This window comes from Hemitrygon akajei, chromosome 17, assembly GCF_048418815.1.
Source record: "Hemitrygon akajei chromosome 17, sHemAka1.3, whole genome shotgun sequence".
NCBI lineage: Eukaryota > Metazoa > Chordata > Chondrichthyes > Myliobatiformes > Dasyatidae > Hemitrygon > Hemitrygon akajei.
In genome coordinates, this window is record NC_133140.1 from 1,935,794 (window position 1) to 1,961,158 (window position 25,365).

At 49.7% G+C, this 25,365-nt stretch overlaps 1 protein-coding gene across 2 annotated transcripts in view; it reads left to right on the forward strand.

The window, feature by feature from the left end:
* necab2 (N-terminal EF-hand calcium binding protein 2) overlaps positions 1–25,365 on the forward strand; it is a 153,588-nt gene that overhangs the window by 126,217 nt on the left and 2,006 nt on the right. For both annotated transcript variants that reach the window (XM_073069570.1, XM_073069572.1), the window contains exons 9-12: positions 9,973–10,029; positions 15,170–15,282; positions 22,003–22,080; positions 24,073–24,164. In XM_073069570.1, the coding sequence (XP_072925671.1) occupies positions 9,973–10,029; positions 15,170–15,282; positions 22,003–22,080; positions 24,073–24,164 (340 nt within the window). The remainder of the gene's footprint in view (positions 1–9,972; positions 10,030–15,169; positions 15,283–22,002; positions 22,081–24,072; positions 24,165–25,365) is intronic.

The window sequence follows — 25,365 nt, forward strand, 5'->3', positions numbered from 1 at the left end:
ACGTAGGCCAGGTGACATTGCTGCCATATGCAAACCAAGGATCTGGTGTTTAGGTCTTCACGTGCACAAGGGCACAACAAGCACTGTGAAATGGGGACCCTCTGGAAGACTACCGAAACTCACGGTCAGAGCACGCTGTACTTTCTTTAGTGGGGACGGAGCTGTCGGCTGAAATAAGAGAGTGGCTGCCACACCAACTCTTCGTGCACAGTCTGAAGCGTCAGTGGTAATGGCGACGGGTGTGTTGGGAGTGACTGCGCCAGTAGAGAGAGTTTGTTTGGTATCATCGAATGCCCTGGTCATGTCCGCTGGCCGGTCAGTAGCTCGCGGAATGAATCCACGATAGAAATTTACCATGCCTAATGACTCCTGTGGCTTTTTGGAGTGTGACATTGTGGGAAATTCATAATGGGCACTATACTTGATGGGAGGTGTTTCGCACCTTCTGCAGAGACGTGATGGCCAGAAAATCAATGGTTGACAACCCAAACTTGCACTTAGCAAAGCCGTGTTTGCTTAAGAACTCGAAAAGTGTTCTGAGATGAGATACACGTTCAGATTTGGGTGTACTGGTGACAAGTATGTCATCCAAGTAAAGAAAAAGAAAATCTGTGACTTCTAATACCGAGTCCAGCAGCCTTTGGAAGTCTGTGTTGCACTTTTCATCCCAAGCGGCATGCGCAGAAACTCAGAGGTCAAATGGGGTTATCACAGCCACTTTAGGAATGTCTTCCCAACACACAGGCACCTGATGGTAGCCCCTAACTATTGTAGATTGACTTCGGGAAAAATTGATTTTCTGGCTAAACATGCCAAAAATCCCTGGATATGTGGGAAAGGGTAAAGGACAGGAGTGGTGGTCTTGCTATCACGTCAGTATTCACCATATGGACGGCAACCAGCATCGGACTTAAGGACCATACGAAGGGGCAAAGCCCAGGGGCTTTTCGACCAGTGTACAATTCCAAGTCTTTCCATGTTAGCAAACTTGACTTCCATGCTTGCCAGCTTTTCTGTGTTCAGTTTACACATGCGGGCATGGACTGGCAGGCCAGTTGTGGGAACGTGGTGCTCAACACCATGTTTTGTGACTGTAGTGGACAATATGGCCTTGGTGAGGTTTGGGAATTCACCCAGAAGTTGAGCAAATTCACATGCGTTGGTGTAGTTGTTGTAGGGAACTTACTGGGGGAGCAGGGTAACAACACAAAGTCGTGGACATCCACAAGTTGGCAGCTCTTAAGATCAACAATCAGTCCGTGGGCACACGAGAAATCTGAACCGAGCAGAGGTCTAGCCACTTCAGCCAGGGTGATGTCTCGTGGATAACGTTGCCCACTGAAGCAGAGCATCACCCGTTGTGTCCCATCAGTCTGGATCCTGCTGCCGTTGGCAACCTCCAGTGGGGTGTCATCACTATTTGCCTTCTCATCACGAGGCAATGCCAGCAGCACGCACACTTGAGTGTCCGTGTCACACAGGAAGCATTGCCCTGAAAGGGTGTTTATAATGAACGGTAGACGAACCTGGCAGCCGGAACCATGGTGTTCACAGACCTCTGATCTCCCAATGCGCTGGCACTGTTGCTGCTACAAGATGGTCGGCGCTTACTAGCACTCGTAACAAAGTGAGTGTGGCGCTCACCTTGCACACTCAGACTCTGATCATCCAAACGTCTGTGAAAGGTGAGTTTTTGGCCATCAGTGTCATCATGTTCAGGCAGGTGTTCAAGCGGACTCGCCACTCTCACTCTCTGCAGTTACTGAATTATGTTACCACATAGAAAGATTTGGTGTTGTTAGCAGAGGTTTCTCACAGCAGAAGCTGGGCCTCAGCTTGTTCAAACCAAGCAACAGCATTTGTGTCCCAAAACTCTGGCAGTTTCAAAGTGACTGTGTTGGCCAACGTGTTCAATAACACTTGAATAGTCGTAGAACATCAGGCCGCCAATCTAGGTTTTCGCAGATAAAATGGCGGAGGCGTTCTATGTTTTAAAAAAATCGTAGCAACTCATTTTTTGAACACCAACAAACTGAGCATGAAACACAATAACATTTGTTTATGCAATTATCTCATCACGTCAGACTAGTCTCTTAAACCCCAACCCAATGTCGGTGTTCTCTCCGGTTTTGCCAAATACATTACCCTACAGCAGCCTTTCTCAACTTTTTTACCCTGGAGGAACCCTTGAAATGATTTTCAGGTCTCAGGTAACCCCTGTGTAAAAATTATTAAACCTACAGCTCACGGTACGTTAGCGTGATCAGTAAATTGTAGATATAATAATCGAAAAATAATTGTCAATGCTCTTTTGAGTAGAGAATGAATTTTTAGCTAGCCTTTCTTGGAAAAAGAAACAGGCAATTAAAATCAGCTTACCTTTATTGAAATTAATCTTTCTTTCTCTTTCATAATTTTTAAAACTCATAAGGCAGACATAATAAATTTCTGTTAAGTAATTGGCTGAAGCGAATTGGGATTTAATTTTTCCAATGGTAGACTCGGTAGATTTAATTGAAGTAAAAGTTGTAAATTGATTTGAATTAATGCTATTTACAGCATGAAAATTTATTGACAATGCTGAATAGTAAAATTACTAAAAACTGTAAGCCAAAGCAACACAGTTCATCCCAGACAGACGTTTTGTTTCCAGAGACGAAGAGAAAACGTTAAATGGATTTTGGGCTTTGGTTGTTTTGGACAGCTCTTTACAACGCACACAAAATGCTGGTAGAACACAGTGCTTCTCCCTATCGATGCTGCCTGGCCTGCAGATTTCCTCATGTTTGCTCTTTACAATAGAGTTTTCTTGAATTTCACATTATTTACAAATCTTACAAATGCTGCAACTTAACATTTATTGGTGAAATCCTTTGACTCATTAACCTGGATAGGGAAGCTGTTATCACGCAAAACTTCTTCAGCATCATGTGACATGTTATCAAGACATCGACTTTCCCTATTATTTGAGAGTGAAACCATTTCAGTTTCTCATACTCCACATCATCCTAACATTTCACTCAGTATAATTTTACATGTGTGCATTATTAAGTTATCACCAACCGTGTGACTTTTCCTTTTCTGGGTAATAAGTTCTGCTACTAAATAACTTGCTTCCTGAGCCTTTTTAATGACTGTGACTTCATTTACTCTGTTTTGGATTCCAATAGCCATTTAAAATAACCAGCATTTTTACATGTGACATGGCTGTGATTTGGAGTTAAGTGGCTTTTCTGTTTTGCTGGGGCCATTGCTGCATTTGTAGGTTGTTAACCACAGACCAGGCACAATGGGATAGGGAAACTTGGATCGCCAGTCCATGATATGCACCTTTCATTGTTATGTCTGTTGCTGCACTAGTGCAGCGAAATGACTCAGAAGACTGAACCATCAGACATGTCTGTAAAACCCAGAGATTAATAAAATATAGCAAAGAATGCCATATTAAATAATTGAAGGAGAAAGCTGCAAAAACTTCCCAATGCAACTCACTTCGAACTGACGCAATTCAGCTTTTGCACCGTTACAACAATAGCAAAGCAGCAGACCAGCAGCTGAATGGAGCACAGAAATTCCTTGAAATGAAAACTTTCTTCCAATGTTCTATTCCACTGGTAGACTTTGTTTGCTCCTGTAAGTCAGTCAGCAGCATGTAAGGGAATGAGGGAGGTAATTCAGGAGGGAGAGGCTGACGTCATAGCCCAAGTTGGACCAGTCCATTCAATGCTTGGAAAACACATTTCACTCCCCTCATCAGCCTACCGTCCTCCATTCCGTCCATTACACCGCTCACCGTCAGCCTACCATCCTCCCCTCCGTGCAATACACCGATCACCGTCAGCCTACCATCCTCCCCTCCGTGCAATACACTGCTCACCGTCAGCCTACCATCCTCCCCTCCATGCAATACACTGCTCACCGTCAGCCTACCATCCTCCCCTCCGTGCAATACAGCGCTCACCATCAGCCTACCGTCCTCTCCTCCGTGCAATACACCGCTCACCATCAGCCTACCGTCCTCTCCTCCGTCCATTACACCGCTCACCGTAAGCCTACCGTCCTCTCCGCCGTGCAATACACCGCTCACCGTCAGCCTACCGTCCTCTCCTCCGTGCAATACACCGCTCACCATCAGCCTACCGTCCTCTCCTCCGTGCAATACACCACTCACCATCAGCCTACCGTCCTCTCCTCCGTCCATTACAGTGCTCACCATCAGCCTACCATCCTCTCCTCCGTGCAATACACCGCTCACCATCAGCCTACCATCCTCTCCACCGTGCAATACACTGCTCACCGTCAGCCTACCATCCTCTCCTCCGTCCATTACACCGCTCACCGTCAGCCTACCGCCCTCTCCTCCATCCATTACACCGCTCACCGTAAGCCTACCGTCCTCTCCTCCGTCCATTACAGCGCTCACTGTCAGCCTACCATCCTCTCCTCTGTGCAATACACCGCTCACCATCAGCCTACCGTCCTCTCCTCCGTGCAATACACCGCTCAACATCAGCCTACCATCCTCTCCTCCGTGCAATACACCGCTCACCATCAGCCTACCATCCTCTCCTCTGTGCAATACACCGCTCACCATCAGCCTACCGTCCTCTCCTCCGTCCATTACAGCGCTCACCGTCAGCCTACCGTCCTCTCCTCCGTCCATTACAGCGCTCACCATCAGCCTACCGTCCTCTCCTCTGTCCATTACAGCGCTCACCATCAGCCTACCATCCTCTCCTCCGTCCATTACAGCGCTCACCATCAGCCTACCGTCCTCTCCTCCGTCCATTACACCGCTCACCATCAGCCTACCGTCCTCCCCTCCGTGCAATACACCGATCACCGTCAGCCTACCATCCTCCCCTCCGTGCAATACACTGCTCACCGTCAGCCTACCATCCTCCCTTCCATGCAATACACTGCTCACCGTCAGCCTACCATCCTCCCCTCCGTGCAATACAGCGCTCACCATCAGCCTACCGTCCTCTCCTCCGTGCAATACACCGCTCACCATCAGCCTACCGTCCTCTCCTCCGTCCATTACACCGCTCACCGTAAGCCTACCGTCCTCTCCGCCGTGCAATACACCGCTCACCGTCAGCCTACCGTCCTCTCCTCCGTGCAATACACCGCTCACCATCAGCCTACCGTCCTCTCCTCCGTGCAATACACCACTCACCATCAGCCTACCGTCCTCTCCTCCGTCCATTACAGTGCTCACCATCAGCCTACCATCCTCTCCTCCGTGCAATACACCGCTCACCATCAGCCTACCATCCTCTCCACCGTGCAATACACTGCTCACCGTCAGCCTACCATCCTCTCCTCCATCCATTACACCGCTCACCGTAAGCCTACCGTCCTCTCCTCCGTCCATTACAGCGCTCACTGTCAGCCTACCATCCTCTCCTCCGTGCAATACACCGCTCACCATCAGCCTACCGTCCTCCATTCCGTCCATTACAGCGCTCACCATCAGCCTACCGTCCTCTCCTCCGTCCATTACAGCGCTCACCATCAGCCTACCGTCCTCTCCTCCGTGCAATACACCGCTCACCATCAGCCTACCATCCTCTCCTCCGTGCAATACACCGCTCACCATCAGCCTACCATCCTCTCCTCTGTGCAATACACCGCTCACCATCAGCCTACCGTCCTCTCCTCCGTCCATTACAGCGCTCACCGTCAGCCTACCGTCCTCTCCTCCGTCCATTACAGCGCTCACCATCAGCCTACCGTCCTCTCCTCCGTCCATTACAGCGCTCACCATCAGCCTACCATCCTCTCCTCCGTCCATTACAGCGCTCACCGTCAGCCTGCCATCTTCTCCTCCGTCCAATACACCGCTCACCATCAGCCTACCATCCTCTCCTCCGTCCATTACAGCGCTCACCATCAGCCTACCGTCCTCTCCTCCGTCCATTACACCGCTCACCATCAGCCTACCGTCCTCTCCTCCGTGCAATACACCGCTCACCATCAGCCTACCATCCTCCCCTCCGTGCAATACACCGCTCACCATCAGCCTACCGTCCTCTCCTCCGTCCATTACAGCGCTCACCATCAGCCTACCGTCCTCTCCACCGTCCATTACACCGCTCACCGTCAGCCTGCCATCTTCTCCTCCGTGCAATACACCGCTCACCATCAGCCTACCGTCCTCTCCACCGTCCATTACACCGCTCACCGTCAGCCTGCCATCTTCTCCTCCGTCCATTACACCGCTCACCATCAGCCTACCATCCTCCCCTCCGTGCAATACACCGCTCACCATCAGCCTACCGTCCTCTCCTCCGTCCATTACACCGCTCACCATCAGCCTACCGTCCTATCCTCCGTCCATTACAGCGCTCACTGTCAGCCTACCGTCCTCTCCTCCGTCCATTACACCGCTCACCGTCAGCCTACCGTCCTCTCCTCCGTCCATTACACCGCTCACCATCAGCCTACCGTCCTCTCCTCCGTGCAATACACCGCTCACCGTCAGCCTACCATCCTCTCCTCCGTCCATTACACCGCTCACCGTCAGCCTACCGTCCTCTCCTCCGTGCAATACACTGCTCACCGTCAGCCTACCGTCCTCTCCTCCGTCCATTACAGCGCTCACCATCAGCCTACCGTCCTCTCCTCCGTGCAATACACCGCTCACCATCAGCCTACCATCCTCCCCTCCGTGCAATACACCGCTCACCATCAGCCTACCGTCCTCTCCTCCGTCCATTACAGCGCTCACCATCAGCCTACCGTACTCTCCACCGTCCATTACACCGCTCACCGTCAGCCTGCCATCTTCTCCTCCGTGCAATACACCGCTCACCATCAGCCTACCGTCCTCTCCACCGTCCATTACACCGCTCACCGTCAGCCTGCCATCTTCTCCTCCGTCCATTACACCGCTCACCATCAGCCTACCATCCTCCCCTCCGTGCAATACACCGCTCACCATCAGCCTACCGTCCTCTCCTCCGTCCATTACACCGCTCACCATCAGCCTACCGTCCTATCCTCCGTCCATTACAGCGCTCACTGTCAGCCTACCGTCCTCTCCTCCGTCCATTACACCGCTCACCGTCAGCCTACCGTCCTCTCCTCCGTCCATTACACCGCTCACCATCAGCCTACCGTCCTCTCCTCCGTGCAATACACCGCTCACCGTCAGCCTACCATCCTCTCCTCCGTCCATTACACCGCTCACCGTCAGCCTACCGTCCTCTCCTCCGTGCAATACACTGCTCACCGTCAGCCTACCATCCTCTCCTCCGTCCATTACAGCGCTCACCATCAGCCTACCGTCCTCTCCTCCGTGCAATACACTGCTCACCATCAGCTTACCGTCCTCTCCACCATGCAATACACTGCTCACCGTCAGCCTACCGTCCTCTCCTCCGTGCAATACACCGCTCACCATCAGCCTACCGCCCTCTCCTCCGTCCATTACACCGCTCACCATCAGCCTACCATCCTCTCCTCCGTGCAATACACCGCTCGCCATCAGCCTACCGTCCTCTCCTCCGTGCAATACACCGCTTACCATCAGCCTACCATCCTCTCCTCCGTCCATTACAGCGCTCACCGTCAGCCTACCATCCTCTCCTCCGTGCAATACACCACTCACCATCAGCCTACTGTCCTCTCCTCCGTCCATTACAGCGCTCACCATCAGCCTACCGTCCTCTCCTCCGTCCATTACAGCGCTCACCGTCAGCCTACCATCCTCTCCTCCGTGCAATACACCACTCACCATCAGCCTACTGTCCTCTCCTCCGTCCATTACAGCGCTCACCATCAGCCTACCGTCCTCTCCTCCGTCCATTACAGCGCTCACCATCAGCCTACCGTCCTCTCCTCCGTCCATTACAGCGCTCACCATCAGCCTACCGTCCTCTCCTCCGTCCATTACAGCGCTCACCATCAGCCTACCGTCCTCTCCTCCGTCCATTACAGCGCTCACCATCAGCCTACCGTCCTCTCCTCCGTCCATTACAGCGCTCACCATCAGCCTACCGTCCTCTCCTCCGTCCATTACAGCGCTCACCATCAGCCTACCATCCTCTCCTCCGTGCAATACACCGCTCACCATCAGCCTACTGTCCTCTCCTCTGTCCATTACAGCGCTCACCATCAGCCTACCGTCCTCTCCTCCGTCCATTACAGCGCTCACCATCAGCCTACCGTCCTCTCCTCCGTCCATTACAGCGCTCACCATCAGCCTACGGTCTTCCATTCCGTCCATTAGAGCGTTCACCATTTATCTACAGTTTCGCCCGTCTCACATCAAAAACTGAGCGTGTGCTCAACCAATTAAACAGCGTCCTGTTGCACACCCTTCAGACTGGTCTGAGAGACCTTTAGTGAGATTGCTAAGGGGTCTGCTTGGTCACTGCCCACCACCGTGGGTCCCGCATAGTTCACAAGCTCCGTTTGTATTTTAAATCGCGGAACCCCATTGAGAAACCCTGCCCTACAGGTTTGTGTGTGACTCTGCTCCCGGCCCCTCCCTGCCTTGGGACCATGGCAAAGGAGCTCAACCATGCTGGCCCAAAGGAACGCAGCTGTCCCCAAGCATTCCTAGTCCGGGACAGTGCCGACGTTAAACCTGTGCAGAGAGGGAAGAGTTGTTGCTGGGTAAATACGCAGACCCCCCAATGGACCCGCAGTGATGTGACTAACCTGAATCAGGTAGGGTCTTTGAGTAGTACAATGTGGATACAGGCCCTTTGGCCCATTTTCTGTACTAAAATGTCTTGTCCTATTACCCACATAGCCCAAAATACCCCTCCCATCCATACACTTACCGAAATTTCTCTTAAATGCTACAATCAAACACATGTCCACCACTTCCACTGGCAGCCTGGTCCACACTTGCACCACTATCTGAGTGAAGAAGTTGCCCCTCATGTTCCCCTTAAATATTTCACTTTTTATCCTTAACCTCTAGTTCTAGTCTCACCCAACCTTAGTGGAAAAAATCTGCTGGATTTACCCTATCTTTACCCTTCATAATTTTGTACACCTCTATCAAATCACCCTTCATTCTCTTATGCTGTAGGGAATAAAGTCCCCACCTATTCAAACTTTCCCAATAAGGAGATGTTTAAGGAAATTTCCAGGAGGTGTACTGAAGCAGATCTGAACACTAACAACCACAAGATGCTTGATAAGTTATCACACTAAATTTGTATCTGGGATGATGGCATCGAAGCAGCTGTACAGTGGTCAAAGATTTGGACGGAGAAGAATGAGGTGTTGGTTTAGGAAATGTCCCGTTCACCTTCTTTTGCCTGTTATGCTGCCGGTTTCTGGGCAGTGATGAGGGTCCTCCATCTCTGGCAGCAATCACAGCTTCCTTTATCCTGTCAGTAGCTTCCTCTTAGTTTGCTGTCAGTCTTGCGAGTCCTGGGTGGAGACTCAGGAATACCATCGCACAAAGGTGCAGAAGGATTTCTGTAACAGTTTTGCTTGACCTGTCAGGGTGTTAGTCCTGAGTTGAACCCCTTAACCTGGAGGATTGGTGGACCACTTTTAGTCTGACCTCTACCCTTCGACCTGCTCGGCATGAATGGCCAAGGCACAAAGCCCTGAGTCCAGCCGGCACAGCTCTCCAGATCATTGAGGCACGCAAGCTCCAAACCCTATGACAAGGTTGTGGTCCTCTTGGGGGCCCAAACACCTTGCCTCACACTTACTGCCCAGTGTTGCACTTGGAAGGGGTAGAAGAAGTATGGGAAGGTCCTTGTCGTCCTGCCCAATGGACAGGATGGAGGGGTAGAGAAGGTCCCAGGTCATTCTGTCCCTTCACTGACTTGTATTACCCCTGGAAGGGGTGGTGATTGTTTAAGGAGTGTTGCAGCTTCCTTGTCCCCCTTACTGCCCTCTGTTACCCCTGAGTAAGGTAGAGGGGTGTATAAAGACTGCCCCCTGCTGGAAGTGGCATGGAATAGTCCTTGCTCATGTCCTCATCTCTGTTTTCAGACAGTCTGGCTCGACCTGCAGCAGAAGGTGATGGACAACGAGAACGTGACCTGCTCGGTGAGTGGACCATCTCTCCCAAAGGACATATTGCAGTTCATCAGCCTGGGGAAGAGCACTGCCTGGCTCTCAGAGCGCTGTGGGAGTCCGGGTGGATCCCAGCATCTGGATGGTCAATCCCAGATCCACTCTGTCTCCCTGAATGGGGTGGACCAGAAATGTCAAATTCCACTTTTGGATAGGTACTGGGATCGGAGTGGCTTGTAGGGATATGATTTGGTTGCAGGTAACTGGCCTTTGGCAGAAGAGTGGGTCAGCACGGACTGGATGGGAACAGCCAGAGGTCTGACTCCTGGTCTGACTGTTACCATGGTAAATACAAAATGCTACTATGTGACCCGCTCACTCACAGTGATGAGGAGGTGTGTGTAAGATCTGACTCATACAATGACTCCAAACCGTTGATTCCAAGCTGCCTTATACCACTGCTGGTGGCCAGTACATCTACATGTTTCCTGTGATTGTTCACACAGCCCCAAAGCGGGTGTGCAGAGATCAGAGTAATGGAATGTATTGTGTACTAGACAATGTTTTGGATGACACCATGGGTGATGTGTTAAATGGTGCATTATCAGAACATGCACCTTAAATGATGCATTGGAGAGTGTCTTGTTCGCGTACTGAAGTCGCCAAAGTGAATTCCAGGATTTTATATGCTCTGGGTTGGAAAGCACCTTTAGGTTAGATTCTGATTTAAATGTGCTTATTGTCCTACATGTCCTAGTGTAAAGAAATCACTCGTTCCATTGAAGCTCACAGAATAAACAGAGGACATGATCAAAATAAATACAACAATAAACACAATGAAGGCCCCAATGAAGAAAATTGTGAAGAGGTTTAGATAGATAGATAGATAGATAGATACTTTATTCATCCCCATGGGGAAATTCAACTTTTTTCCAATGTCCCATACACTTGTTGTAGCAAAACTAATTACATACAATACTTAACTCAGTAAAAAAATATGATATGCATCTAAATCACTATCTCAAAAAGCATTAATAATAGCTTTTAAAAAGTTCTTAAGTCCTGGCGGTAGAATTGTAAAGCCTAATGGCATTGGGGAGTATTGACCTCTTCATCCTGTCTGAGGAGCATTGCATCGATAGTAACCTGTCGCTGAAACTGCTTCTCTGTCTCTGGATGGTGCTATGTAGAGGATGTTCAGAGTTATCCATAATTGACCGTAGCCTACTCAACGCCCTTCGCTCAGCTACCGATGTTAAACTCTCCAGTACTTTGCCCACGACAGAGCCCGCCTTCCTTACCAGCTTATTAAGACGTGAGGCGTCCCTCTTCTTAATGCTTCCTCCCCAACACGCCACCACAAAGAAGAGGGCGTTCTCCACAACTGACCTATAGAACATCTTCAGCATCTCACTACAGACATTGAATGACGCCAACCTTCTTAGGAAGTACAGTCGACTCTGTGCCTTCCTGCACAAGGCATCTGTGTTGGCAGTCCAGTCTAGCTTCTCGTCTAACTGTACTCCCAGATACTTGTAGGTCTTAACCTGCTCCACACATTCTCCATTAATGATCACTGGCTCCATATGAGGCCTAGATCTCCTAAAGTCCACCACCATCTCCTTGGTCTTGGTGATATTGAGACGCAGGTAGTTTGAGTTGCACCATATCACAAAGTCCTGTATCAGTTTCCTATACTCCTCCTCCTGTCCATTCCTGACACACCCCACTATGGCCGTGTCATCAGCGAACTTTTGCACATGGCAGGACTCCAAGTTATATTGGAAGTCTGATGTATACAGGGTGAACAGGACCGGAGAGAGTACGGTTCCCTGCGGCGCCCCTGTGCTGCTTACCACCGTGTCAGACCTACAGTCTCCCAACCGCACATACTGAGGTCTATCTGTCAAGTAGTCCACTATCCAATCCACCATGTGAGAGTCTACTCCCATCTTCGTTAGTTTGTGCCTTAAGATCTTGGGCTGATTGGGCTGATTTAGTGCATTCTGAAGTTGGCAAAAAATGCTACAGGCAATAATGGAATAGCTGAAAGGGGTAAAGCTGAGAGTCTGCAAACCCGGGAGTTGGGATGGGGATGTGAAAGGGGAGATTAGATCAGGAATCTGATAGCCATGGCAAAGAAGCTGTTACAGGGTCTGGTCATCAAGATAGAACCATAGGACATTACAGAAACAGGCCCTTCGGCCCTTCTTGGCTGTGCCAAACCATTTTTCTGCCTAGTCCCGCTGACCTGCACCTGGACCATATCCCTCCATACACATCTCATCCATGTACCTGTCCAAGTTTTTCTTAAATGTTAAAAGTGAACCTGCATTTACCACTTAATCTGGCAGCTCATTCCACACTCCCACTTCCCTCTGTGTGAAGAAGCCCCTCCCTCCCCATGTTCCCTTTAAACTTTCCCCCTTCACCCTTAACCCATGTCCTCTGGTTTTTTTTTCCCCTAGCCTCAGTGGAAAAAGCCTGCTTGCATTCACTCTATCTGTACCCATCATAATTTTATATACCTCTATCAAGTCTCCCCTCATTCTGCTATGCTTCAGGGAGTCCTAACCTATTCAACCTTTCTCTGTAACTCAGTTTCTCAAGTCCCGGCAACATCCTTGTAAACCTTCTCTGCATTCTTTCAACCTTATTAATATCCTTCCTGTAATTCGGTGACCAAAACTGCACACAATACTCCAAATTCAGCCTCACCAATGCCTTGTACAACCTCACCATAACATTCCAACTCTTAAACTCAATACTACGATTTATAAAGGCCAATGTACCAATAGCTCTCTTTACTACCCTATCTACCTGTGACGCCACTGTTAGGGAATTTTGTATCTGTATTCCTAGATCCCTCTGTTCTACTGCACTCCTCAGTGCCCTACCATTTACCTTGTACGTTCTACCTTGGTTTTTCCTTCCAAAGTGCAATACCTCACACTTGTCTGTTTTAAACTCCATCTGCCATTTTTCAGTCCATTTTTCCAGCTGGTCCAAATCCCTCTGCAAGCTTTGAAAACCTTCCTGACTGTCCACTACACCTCCAATCTTTGTATCATCAGCAAATTTGCTGATCCAATTTACCATATTATCATCCAGATCTTTGATATAGATGACAAATAACAATGGACCCAGCACTGATCCCTGTGGCACATCACTAGTCACAGGCCTCCACTCAGAGAAGCAATCCTCCACTACCACTCTCTGGCTTCTTCCATTGAGCCAATGGCTGATCCAATTTACTACCTCACCATGTATACCCAGCGACTAAATCTTCCTAACTAACCTCCCATGCAGGACCTTGTCAAAGGCCTTACTGAAGTCCATGTATACAACATCCACTGCCTTCCCTTCATCCACTTTCCTGGTAACCTCCTCGAAAAACTCTTAATAGATTTGTTAAACATGACCGTGTTGACTCTCCCTAATAAGTCGCTATCTATCTAAATACTTGTAGATCCTATCTCTTAGTACTCCTTCCAATAATTTACCTACTACCGATGTCAAACTTACCGGCCTATAATTTCCCAGATTACTTTTAGAGCCTTTTTTAAACAACAGAACAACGTGAGCTATCCTGCAATCCTCCGGCACCTCACCTGTAGACACCAACATTTTAAATATATCTGCCAGGTCCCCTGCAGTTTCAACACTAGTCTCCCTCAAGGTCTGAGGGAATACCCTGTCAGGTCCTGGGGATTTATCTACTCTGATTTGCCTCAAGGTAGCAAGCACCTCCTCCTCTTCAATCTGTATAGGTTCCATGTCCTTACTACTTGTTTGCCTTTTCTCCATTGACTCCATGCCAGTTTCCTTAGTAAATACAGACGCAAAAAACTAATTTAAGATCTCTCCCATTTCTTTTAGTTCCATACATAGCCGACCACTCTGATCTTTAAGAAGACCAATTTTATCCCTTGCTATCCTTTTGCTCTTAATATACCTGTAGAAGCTCTGTGGATTAACCTTCACCGTGACTGTCAAAGCTACCTCATGTCTTCTTTTAGCCCTCCTGATTTCTTTCTTAAGTATTTTTTTGCAGTTTTTATACTCCTCAAGCACCTTATTTGCTCCCTGTTTCCTATACATGTCATACATCTCTCTCTCTTCTACTTTATCAGAGTTCCAATATCCCTAGAGAACCAAAGTTCCTTATTTTTATTCACTTTGCCTTTAATCCTGACAGAACCAGTCCCAATCTACGCTTTTTAGATCCTTTCTCATTTCTTCAAATTTGGCCTTTTTCCAGTTTAGAACCTCAACCCGAGGACCAGATCTATCTTTATCCATGATCAAGTTGAAACTGATGGTCTATCTCCTGCTCTGGGAGGAGATAGATATGAGAACAGATAATGGCCAAAGAGGCAGGAACCAGTGACTACAAACATTCTTGAAGCAATACACAGTGAAGATGAATGGAATGGAAGGAATCAACACCTTAAATGATGCATGGGTCATTGCATTGGAGAGGGTCCTATTGGTGTGGCACTATTGTCAAAGTGCTTTCCATGATTTTGACTCAGATGGTGACAGAACAGCACTCCAATATCAAGTCAGGATGGTGTGTGACTTGGAGGGCAACTTCCAGCTGGAGATGTTCCCCATGGCTTTGCTGCCCCTGTCCTTCCAGTTAGTGGAGGTGTCACAGCAGCACAACAATTAGCTCAACTCTACTACAGCTCAGGAGATTAGCCTGTCACCTCTGTACGTCCTCCCTGTGGATTTCTCCGTGTCCAAAGCTGTACTAGATAGGTTAATTGGTCATTGTAAATTGTCTCATGATTAGATTAGCTTTAAAACAAGTTTGTCAGGGCCTATAGGACAGCACAGATCAAAGGGCTGAAGGGCCTATTTTGTGCTGTGCAAATAAATAAACAAACAAACAAATAAATAAATAATTCAATAAATAAATAAGAAGATAGATAAATGAATGTATAAATAAATTAATAGATAAATCAATCAATCAATCAATCGATGTAAGAGGTGGTGCATTTGGAAGGTGTTGTCCAAGGAGTCTCACTGAGTGCCTACTATAGATGTACAAACAGCTGTAACAGTGTCGGTGGTGCAATGGAATAACCGATGGCCTCACTTTCAGCACTTTAACCATCTGCTCAGTCTGTTGATGTTGCTTCTATATCTCCCCCCTCTCTCTCTGCAGCATCTCTTCCTGGTACGTCAGCATATGACCGTTGGGCACAAGCACCTGGCAGAGTTCGGCAGCTCTCTCAAGCAGTATCTGAAGGATGTGTCAGCCGAGAGAGACTGCTTCCAGTGAGTCCACTCACACTGGGCCATCACACACTGCTCAAGGCCTATGGCTGGGCTAGGGTATTAGACAACAATACCTAGGTATCAATGGAGAAATTACAGGCCAGTGTAAAGAGAGCAGATTAGCTTTTCCTGGTTGGGTGAGATATCAAAAAAAAGGAAAGTGCAACAGGGAAAATGCTTACTATCCCACCAGAGACCATTCACCACATCCATTCCCAACAGACCATTCACCACTGACCATTCCCACTGTCAATTCCCCACTGACCATTCACCACTAACCAATCCCCACAGAGTATCCCACCACTGACCATTCCCCACTGACCATTCACCACAGACCATTCCCCACTGACTCTTCACCACAGACCATTCACCACTGACCATTCCCCACTGACCATTCACCACTGACCGTTACCCACTGACCATTCACCACTGACCATTACCCACAGTATCCCACTACTGACCATTCACCACTGACCATTACCCACTGACCATTCACGACAGACCATTCCTCACTGACCATTCACGACAGACCATTCCTCACTGACCATTCCCCACAGAGTATCCCACCACTGACCATTCACCACTGACCATTACCCACTGACCATTCCCCACAGAGTATCCCACCACTGACCATTCACAACAGACCATTCCCCACTGACTCTTCACCACAGACCATTCACCACTGACTCTTCACCACAGACCATTCCCCACAGACCATTCACCACTGACCATTCCCCACAGACCATTCACCACTGACCATTACCCACTGACTCTTCACCACAGACCATTCCCCACAGACCATTCACCACTGACCATTCCCCACTGACCATTACCCACAGTATCCCACCACTGACCATTCACGACAGACCATTCCCCACTGACCATTACCCACTGAACATTCCCCACTGACCATTACCCACTAACCATTCACCACAGACCATTCCCCACTGACACTTCTCCACTGACCATTCACCACTAACCAATCCCCACAGAGTATCCCACCACTGACCATAAACGACAGACCATTCCCCACTGACCATTACCCACAGTATCCCACCACTGACCATTCACGACAGACCATTCCCCACTGAACATTACCCACTGACCATTCCCCACTGACCATTACCCACTGACCATTCACCACTGACCATTCCCCACAGAGTATCCCACCACTGACCATTCACGACAGACCATTCCCCACTGACCATTACCCACTGACCATTCCCCACTGACCATTACCCACTAACCATTCACCACAGACCATTCCCCACTGTCAATTCCCCACTGACCATTCACCACTAACCAATCCCCACAGAGTATCCCACCACTGACCATTACCCACTGACCATTCCCCACTGACCATTCACCACTAACCAATCCCCACAGAGTATCCCACCACTGACCATTCACAACAGACCATTCCCCACTGACTCTTCACCACAGACTATTCACCACTGACTCTTCACCACAGACCATTCCCCACAGACCATTCACCACTGACCATTCCCCACAGACCATTCACCACTGACCATTACCCACTGACTCTTCACCACAGACCATTCACCACTGACCATTCCCCACTGACCATTCCCCACTGACCATTACCCACAGTATCCCACCACTGACCATTCACGACAGACCATTCCCCACTGACCATTACCCACTGACCATTCCCCACTGACCATTACCCACTAACCATTCACCACAGACCATTCCCCACTGATTCTTCTCCACTGACCATTCACCACTAACCAATCCCCACAGAGTATCCCACCACTGACCATACACGACAGACCATTCCCCACTGACCATTCCCCACTGACCATTACCCACAGTATCCCACCACTGACCATTCACGACAGACCATTCCCCACTGAACATTACCCACTGACCATTCCCCACTGACCATTACCCACTGACCATTCCCCACAGAGTATCCCACCACTGACCATTCACGACAGACCATTCCCCACTGACCATTACCCACTGACCATTCCCCACTGACCATTACCCACTAACCATTCACCACAGACCATTCCCCACTGTCAATTCCCCACTGACCATTCACCACTAACCAATCCCCACAGAGTATCCCACCACTGACCATTACCCACTGACCATTCCCCACTGACCATTCACCACTGACCATTCCCCACTGACCATTACCCACAGTATCCCACCACTGACCATTCACGACAGATCATTGCCCACTGACCATTACCCACTGACCATTCCCCACTGACCATTACCCACTAACCATTCACCACAGACCATTCCCCACTGTCAATTCCCCACTGACCATTCACCACTAACCAATCCCCACAGAGTATCCCACCACTGACCATTACCCACTGACCATTCCCCACTGACTCTTCTCCACAGACCATTCCCCACTGACCATTACCCACAGTATCCCACCACTGACCATTCACGACAGACCATTCCCCACTGACCATTACCCACTAACCATTCACCACAGACCATTCCCCACTGTCAATTCCCCACTGACCATTCACCACTAACCAATCCCCACAGAGTATCCCACCACTGACCATTCACCACTGACCATTCACGACAGACCATTCCCCACTGACTCTTCTCCACAGACCATTCCCCACGGAGTATCCCACCACTGACCATTCCCCACAGAGTATCCCACTACTGACCATTCCCCACTGACCATTCCCCACAGAGTATCTCCCCACTGACCATTCCCCACTGACTCTTCACCACAGACCATTCACGGCAGACCATTCCCCACAGAGTATCCCACCACTGACCATTCCCCACTGACCATTACCCACTGACCATTCACCACAGACCATTCCCCACTGACCATTACCCACTGACCATTCCCCACTGACCATTCACGACAGACCATTCCTCACTGACCATTCCCCACAGAGTATCCCACCACTGACCATTCACCACTGACCATTACCCACTGACCATTCCCCACAGAGTATCCCACCACTGACCATTCACAACAGACCATTCCCCACTGACTCTTCACCACAGACCATTCCCCACTGACCATTACCCACTGACCATTCACCACTGACCATTCCCCACAGTATCCCACTACTGACCATTCACCACTGACCATTACCCACTGACCATTCACGACAGACCATTCCTCACTGACCATTCCCCACAGAGTATCCCACCACTGACCATTCACCACTGACCATTACCCACTGACCATTCCCCACAGAGTATCCCACCACTGACCATTCACAACAGACCATTCCCCACTGACTCTTCACCACAGACCATTCCCCACAGACCATTCACCACTGACCATTCCCCACAGACCATTCACCACTGACCATTACCCACTGACTCTTCACCACAAACCAGTCCCCACAGACCACTCACCACTGACCATTCCCCACTGACCATTCCCCACTGACCATTACCCACAGTATCCCACCACTGACCATTCACGACAGACCATTCCCCACTGACCATTACCCACTGACCATTCCCCACTGACCATTACCCACTAACCATTCACCACAGACCATTCCCCACTGTCAATTCCCCACTGACCATTCACCACTAACCAATCCCCACAGAGTATCCCACCACTGACCATTACCCACTGACCATTCACCACTGACCATTACCCACAGTATCCCACCACTGACCATTCACGACAGACCATTCCCCACTGACCATTACCCACTGACCATTCCCCACTGACCATTACCCACTAACCATTCACCACAGACCATTCCCCACTGTCAATTCCCCACTGACCATTCACCACTAACCAATCCCCACAGAGTATCCCACCACTGACCATTACCCACTGACCATTCCCCACTGACTCTTCTCCACAGACCATTCCCCACTGACCATTACCCACAGTATCCCACCACTGACCATTCACGACAGACCATTCCACACTGACCATTACCCACTAACCATTCACCACAGACCATTCCCCACTGTCAATTCCCCACTGACCATTCACCACTAACCAATCCCCACAGAGTATCCCACCACTGACCATTCACCACTGACCATTCACGACAGACCATTCCCCACTGACTCTTCTCCACAGACCATTCCCCACGGAGTATCCCACCACTGACCATTCCCCACAGAGTATCCCACTACTGACCATTCCCCACAGAGTATCTCCCCACTGACCATTCCCCACTGACTCTTCACCACAGACCATTCACGGCAGACCATTCCCCACAGAGTATCCCACCACTGACCATTCACCACAGACCATTCCCCACTGACCATTCCCCACAGAGTATCCCACCACTGACCATTCACGACAGACCATTCCCCACTGACTCTTCACCACAGACCATTCACGGCTGACCATTCCCCACAGACCATTCCCCACTGACCATTCCCCACTGACCATTCACCACTGACCATTCCCCACTGACCATTCCCCACAGACCATTCCCCACTGACCATTCCCCACAGAGTATCCCACCACTGACCATTCCCCACTGACCATTCACCACTGACCATTCCCCACAGAGTATCCCACCACTGACCATTCACGACAGACCATTCCCCACTGACCATTCCCCACTGACCATTCACGACAGACCATTACCCACTGACCATTCCCCACAGACCATTCCCCACTGACCATTCACCACTGACCATTCCCCACTGACCATACACCACAGTCCATTCCCCACTGGCCATTCCCCACTGACCGTTCACCACAGACTATTCCCCACAGACCATTCCCTACTGTCCATTCACCACTGACCATTCCCCACTGACCATTCACCACTGACCTTTCCCCACTGACCATTCCCCACAGTATCCCACCACTGACCATTCACGACAGACCATTCCCCACTGACTCTTCTCCACAGACCATTCCCCACTGACCATTCACCACTGACCATTCCCACTGTCAATTCCCCACTGACCATTCACCACTAACCAATCCCCACAGAGTATCCCACCACTGACCATTCATGACAGACCATTCCCCACTGACCATTACCCACTGACCATTCCCCACTGACCATTCACCACAGACCATTCCCCACTGTCAATTCCCCACTGACCATTCCCCACTGACCATTCACCACTGACCATTCCCCACTGACCATTCCCCACAGACCATTCCCCACTGACCATTCCCCACAGAGTATCCCACCACTGACCATTCCCCACTGACCATTCACCACTGACCATTCCCCACAGAGTATCCCACCACTGACCATTCACGACAGACCATTCCCCACTGACCATTCACGACAGACCATTACCCACTGACCATTCCCCACAGAGTATCCCACCACTGACCATTCCCCACTGACCATTCACCACTGACCATTCCCCACAGAGTATCCCACCACTGACCATTCACGACAGACCATTCCCCACTGACCATTCCCCACTGACCATTCACGACAGACCATTACCCACTGACCATTCCCCACAGACCATTCCCCACTGACCATTCACCACTGACCATTCCCCACTGGCCATTCCCCACTGACCGTTCACCACAGACTATTCCCCACTGTCAATTCCCCACTGACCATTCACCACTGACCATTCACCACAGACCATTCACCACAGACCATTCACGACAGACCATTCCCCACTGACCATACACCACAGTCCATTCCCCACTGGCCATTCCCCACTGACCGTTCACCACAGACTATTCCCCACAGACCATTCCCTACTGTCCATTCACCGCTGATCATTCCCCACTGATCATTCATTCACTGACTATCCCACCACAGACCATTCACCACTGACCATTCCCCACAGACCATTCACCAATGTTCATTCCTCACTGACCATTCACCACTGACCATTCCCCATTGACCATTCCCCATTGACCATTCCCCACAGACCATTCACCACTGATCATTCCCCACAGATCATTCCCCACTGACCATTCCCATTACAGACCATTCCCACACTGACCATTCCTGATACAGATCATTCCCACACTGACCATTCCCATTACAGACCATTCCCACACTGACCATTCCCATTACAGACCATTCCCACACTGACCATTCCTGATACAGATCATTCCCCACTGACCATTCCCATTACAGACCATTCCCACACTGACCATTCCTGATACAGATCATTCCCACACTGACCATTCCCATTACAGACCATTCCCACACTGACCATTCCCATTACAGACCATTCCCACACTGACCATTCCTGATACAGATCATTCCCCACTGACCATTCCCATTACAGACCATTCCCACACTGACCATTCCCATTACAGACCATTCTCACACTGACCATTCCTGATACAGATCATTCCCACACTGACCATTCCCATTACAGACCATTCCCACACTGACCATTCCTGATACAGATCATTCCCACACTGACCATTCCCATTACAGATCATTCCCACACTGACCATTCCCATTACAGACCATTCCCACACTGACCATTCCCGATACAGATCATTCCCCACTGACCATTCCCATTACAGACCATTCCCACACTGACCATTCCCGATACAGATCATTCCTGCACTTGTCACTCCCACTATTGACCATTCCTTAACACTGACCATCCTCAGAGTTTAATTGCTATAATTAATTAGTACTGGAATGATCTCTCCTGACGTTGGTCATTCCCATTTTTATTTACTTCCCATTCCAGTCCCTTCATCTGAGTTTTTGGTGACATGCTGTGGATGGATTGGAATGATTTTTCCCTTCTTGTTTCTTCCCACAGTGTTACAGCTGTTAGGTTACCAGACAAATTGACCTATGTCGTCTATGAGTTTTGGGAGAGCGAGGAACAATGGAAGAAGTAAGTGACACGGTGGGAATCCTCCCCTACGCTGGGAATCCCTACCTCACATCACAGTTCTGCTGCGCGGTTCCATCACAGTAACTCCATTCCAGCTCTGTGTGGGAGCAGTCCAGCTGGTCCCACTCGCTTCCCTCTCCACAGCCATTCACTTACTAATTCACCTGCCTAACTGTCACTGTAATGGAATTTCCCCCACATCCCCCAGCCATGTAATTCAGAACTCCTCAAACACATTTCCACCATCAGTGGTTCTGTGGCCTGTACCCGTAGGCTGTGTCCTCATCCTCTTGTGCTCTCCACCAGTCTCTCTACTTCAAATATAGTCTCTGTGGTTTATAATGCCTCTGTCAGGTCCCCTCACAAACTCCCCTGCTCTAAAGAGAATGACACTAGCTTTTCCAGCCTCCCTGCAGTGCCTCATTCCTGGAATCACTTCTTCCATGCCCCCTCCAAAATCTCCACACCTTTCCTTCTGGAAGTCCATCCTTTGTCACATCAACTACATTACCCAATTTGTCCCTCTGGTACTTCATCAATGAAGTCTCCAAGGTTATGGAGATGCATTTTGCATTGGTGTACCTGTCCATAACAAAAGGAGTAAGGCCCTTCAACCCTGCCCCACCATTTATTATGATCATGTCTGATCTTTCCTGGAGCTCAGCTCCTACTCTGTGCCAGTCTCTCATGGCTCTCAATTCTCCAATTGTGCAGAAGTTTATTTATGTCCTCTTTAAATCCCCTTAATCATCCAGCCTCCAAAATCCTCAGGGTATTGATTTCTAGAAGTTCACTAACTTCTGAAAAAGAAAATTCCCACACACGTTAATTCCAAACCCATGAGATATAGCTGATGTTGTCATACTGTTGCTAATGTTCCATGTTGTTCCTACCAAGAAGGTCAAGGCTGCACTGTAGAAGCATCATCTTTCCATTCCAGTCTGTCTGCTTTAGCAAGGTTCATCCTTCTGAGGATCTTGACTCCTCTTCCTCTGTTAGCTTCCAGCAGCAGTTTCTTCCTAGACTCCAGTAGCAATCCTTCCCCTACATCCCCTTACCTGTTTCATACATCTGGACAACTTTTGGATTGACATTTAATGTTTGTTGCCAGACTTTTCATGTGGCTCCCTCTTTGCCTGTCTTGTTTCCTTCTTTATCCTTTTTCCTTTAACTTTCCCCTCCTTGTTTCTCTCATTCTCAATTCACATTGCAACTACCACTACAGAGAATTAAGCATCACAGTTTTCAGAACCTTATTGGTTTTACTGGGATGTAACTGACCCTTCTCAACCCAAGTGTACTCAGCCCATTGTGCACCCACCCCATCAATCGCACAGCCACAGAAATCCGCCATTTCTCTCACTCCTGTACGATTCCACCTTGTCATAGTGAAAGGGAGTGGAACAACCAAGCTTGAAACCCTCTTGCCACTGGCAGCTGGTTCGTCTCCACCGTTCGACCACTTGATGCTTAATCCTGTCCCTGAGTTCTTGACTGGCAGCATTTAAAGAAAGAGCCAAATGTCTACATTGGATGTGATGCCAAATTAAACAAATTGCTTCTGCCTACACCTGAGGAAGGGAGATACACAAGCCTAGGGATGCTGGAATCTGAAGTGACACACAACAGGGCAATTAGCATCTGTGTAAGGACATGGACAGTCGATGTTTTGGGCTGAGCTCGTTCCTCCGGACTGCAAGTCTTCAGTCTGGAAGGATGACTCAGCCTCATTGTCCACAGATATTGTCTGACCTCAGTGTTTCCAGCATTTTCAGAATCTGCAGCAGGTTTGAATTATATCTCCACCACTGGTGCCCAGTGCCCCAATCTCTATTAGTATCAACCCATGATCTACTCACCTTGCACAGACCAAACCTAACATTAAGTATTACTGTACTGACTGCTCCTGTGTATTGTCACACTGAAAGTGACGTTCACACAGACAGTCTCTCAAACTCCAGCTCATCACCCCTCTCCGTCTCTCTCCGTCAGACATCTTCAAAGTGAAAGGTCCAAAGCATTCCAACATGTCAAAGTCGATGCACTGACTCAGTCTGAGACCGTCTCTACGTTGTTCATACCAGGTAAGAGTCGATCACTGTCAACTCCAGGTAGAAACACCACAGCGTGCAGGATCTGCTTGTGGTGGATGTAACATCACCGGGAATCCCTCACAAACAAAACCGTCCAGAATCCCTCACCAGGAATACTGTAGGGATTGACTGTGCAGGGAATGGGGAGAGGGGGATTAGACTGGCTGGGGGATGGGGAGAGGGGGATTAGACTGGGTGGGGGATGGGGAGAGGGGTTTAGACTGAGTGGGGGATGGGGAGAGGGGATTAGACTGGGTGGGAGATGGGGAGAGGGATCAGACTGGGTGGGGGATGGGGAGAGGGGGATTAGACTGGGTGGGGGATGGGGAGAGGGGTTTAGACTGGCTGGGGGATGGGGAGAGGGGGATTAGACTGGGTGGGGGATGGGGAGAGGGGGATTAGACTGGGTGGGGATGGGGAGAGGGGTTTAGACTGAGTGGGGGATGGGGAGAGGGGATTAGACTGAGTGGGGGATGGGGAGAGGGGATTAGACTGGGTGGGAGATGGGGAGAGGGGATTAGACTGTGCAGGGAATGGGGAGAGGGATCAGACTGGGTGGGAGATGGGGAGAGGGGATCAGACTGGGTGGGGGATGGGGAGTGGGATCAGACTGGGTGGGGGATGTGGAGTGGGGATTAGTCTGGGTGGGGGATGGGGAGTGGGATCAGACTGGGTGGGGGGTGGGGAGAGGGGATCAGACTGGGTGGGGGATGGGGAGTGGGATCAGACTGGGTGGGTGATGGGGAGAGGGGATTAGACTGGGTGGGGGATGGGGAGAGTGGGATTAGACTGGGTGGGGGATGGGGAGAGGGGATCAGATTGGGTGAGGGATGTGGAGTGGGGATTAGTCTGGGTGGGGGATGGGGAAAGGGGATTAGACTGGGTGTGGGATTGGTGGGATTAGACTGGGTGGAGGATGAGGAGGGAATCAGACTGGGTGGGGGATGAGGAGAGGGGATTAGACAGGGTGGGGGATGGGGAGAGTGGGATTAGACTGGGTGGGGGATGGGGAGAGGGATCAGACTGGGTGGGGGATGAGGAAGGAATCAGACTGGGTGGGGGATGAGGAGAGGGGATTAGACAGGGTGGGGGATGGGAAGAGGGGTTCAGACTGAGTGGGGGATTGGGGGAGTGGTTTAATCTGGGTGGGGGAGGGGGAGTGGGGATTAGACTGGGTGGGTACAGAGAGTGA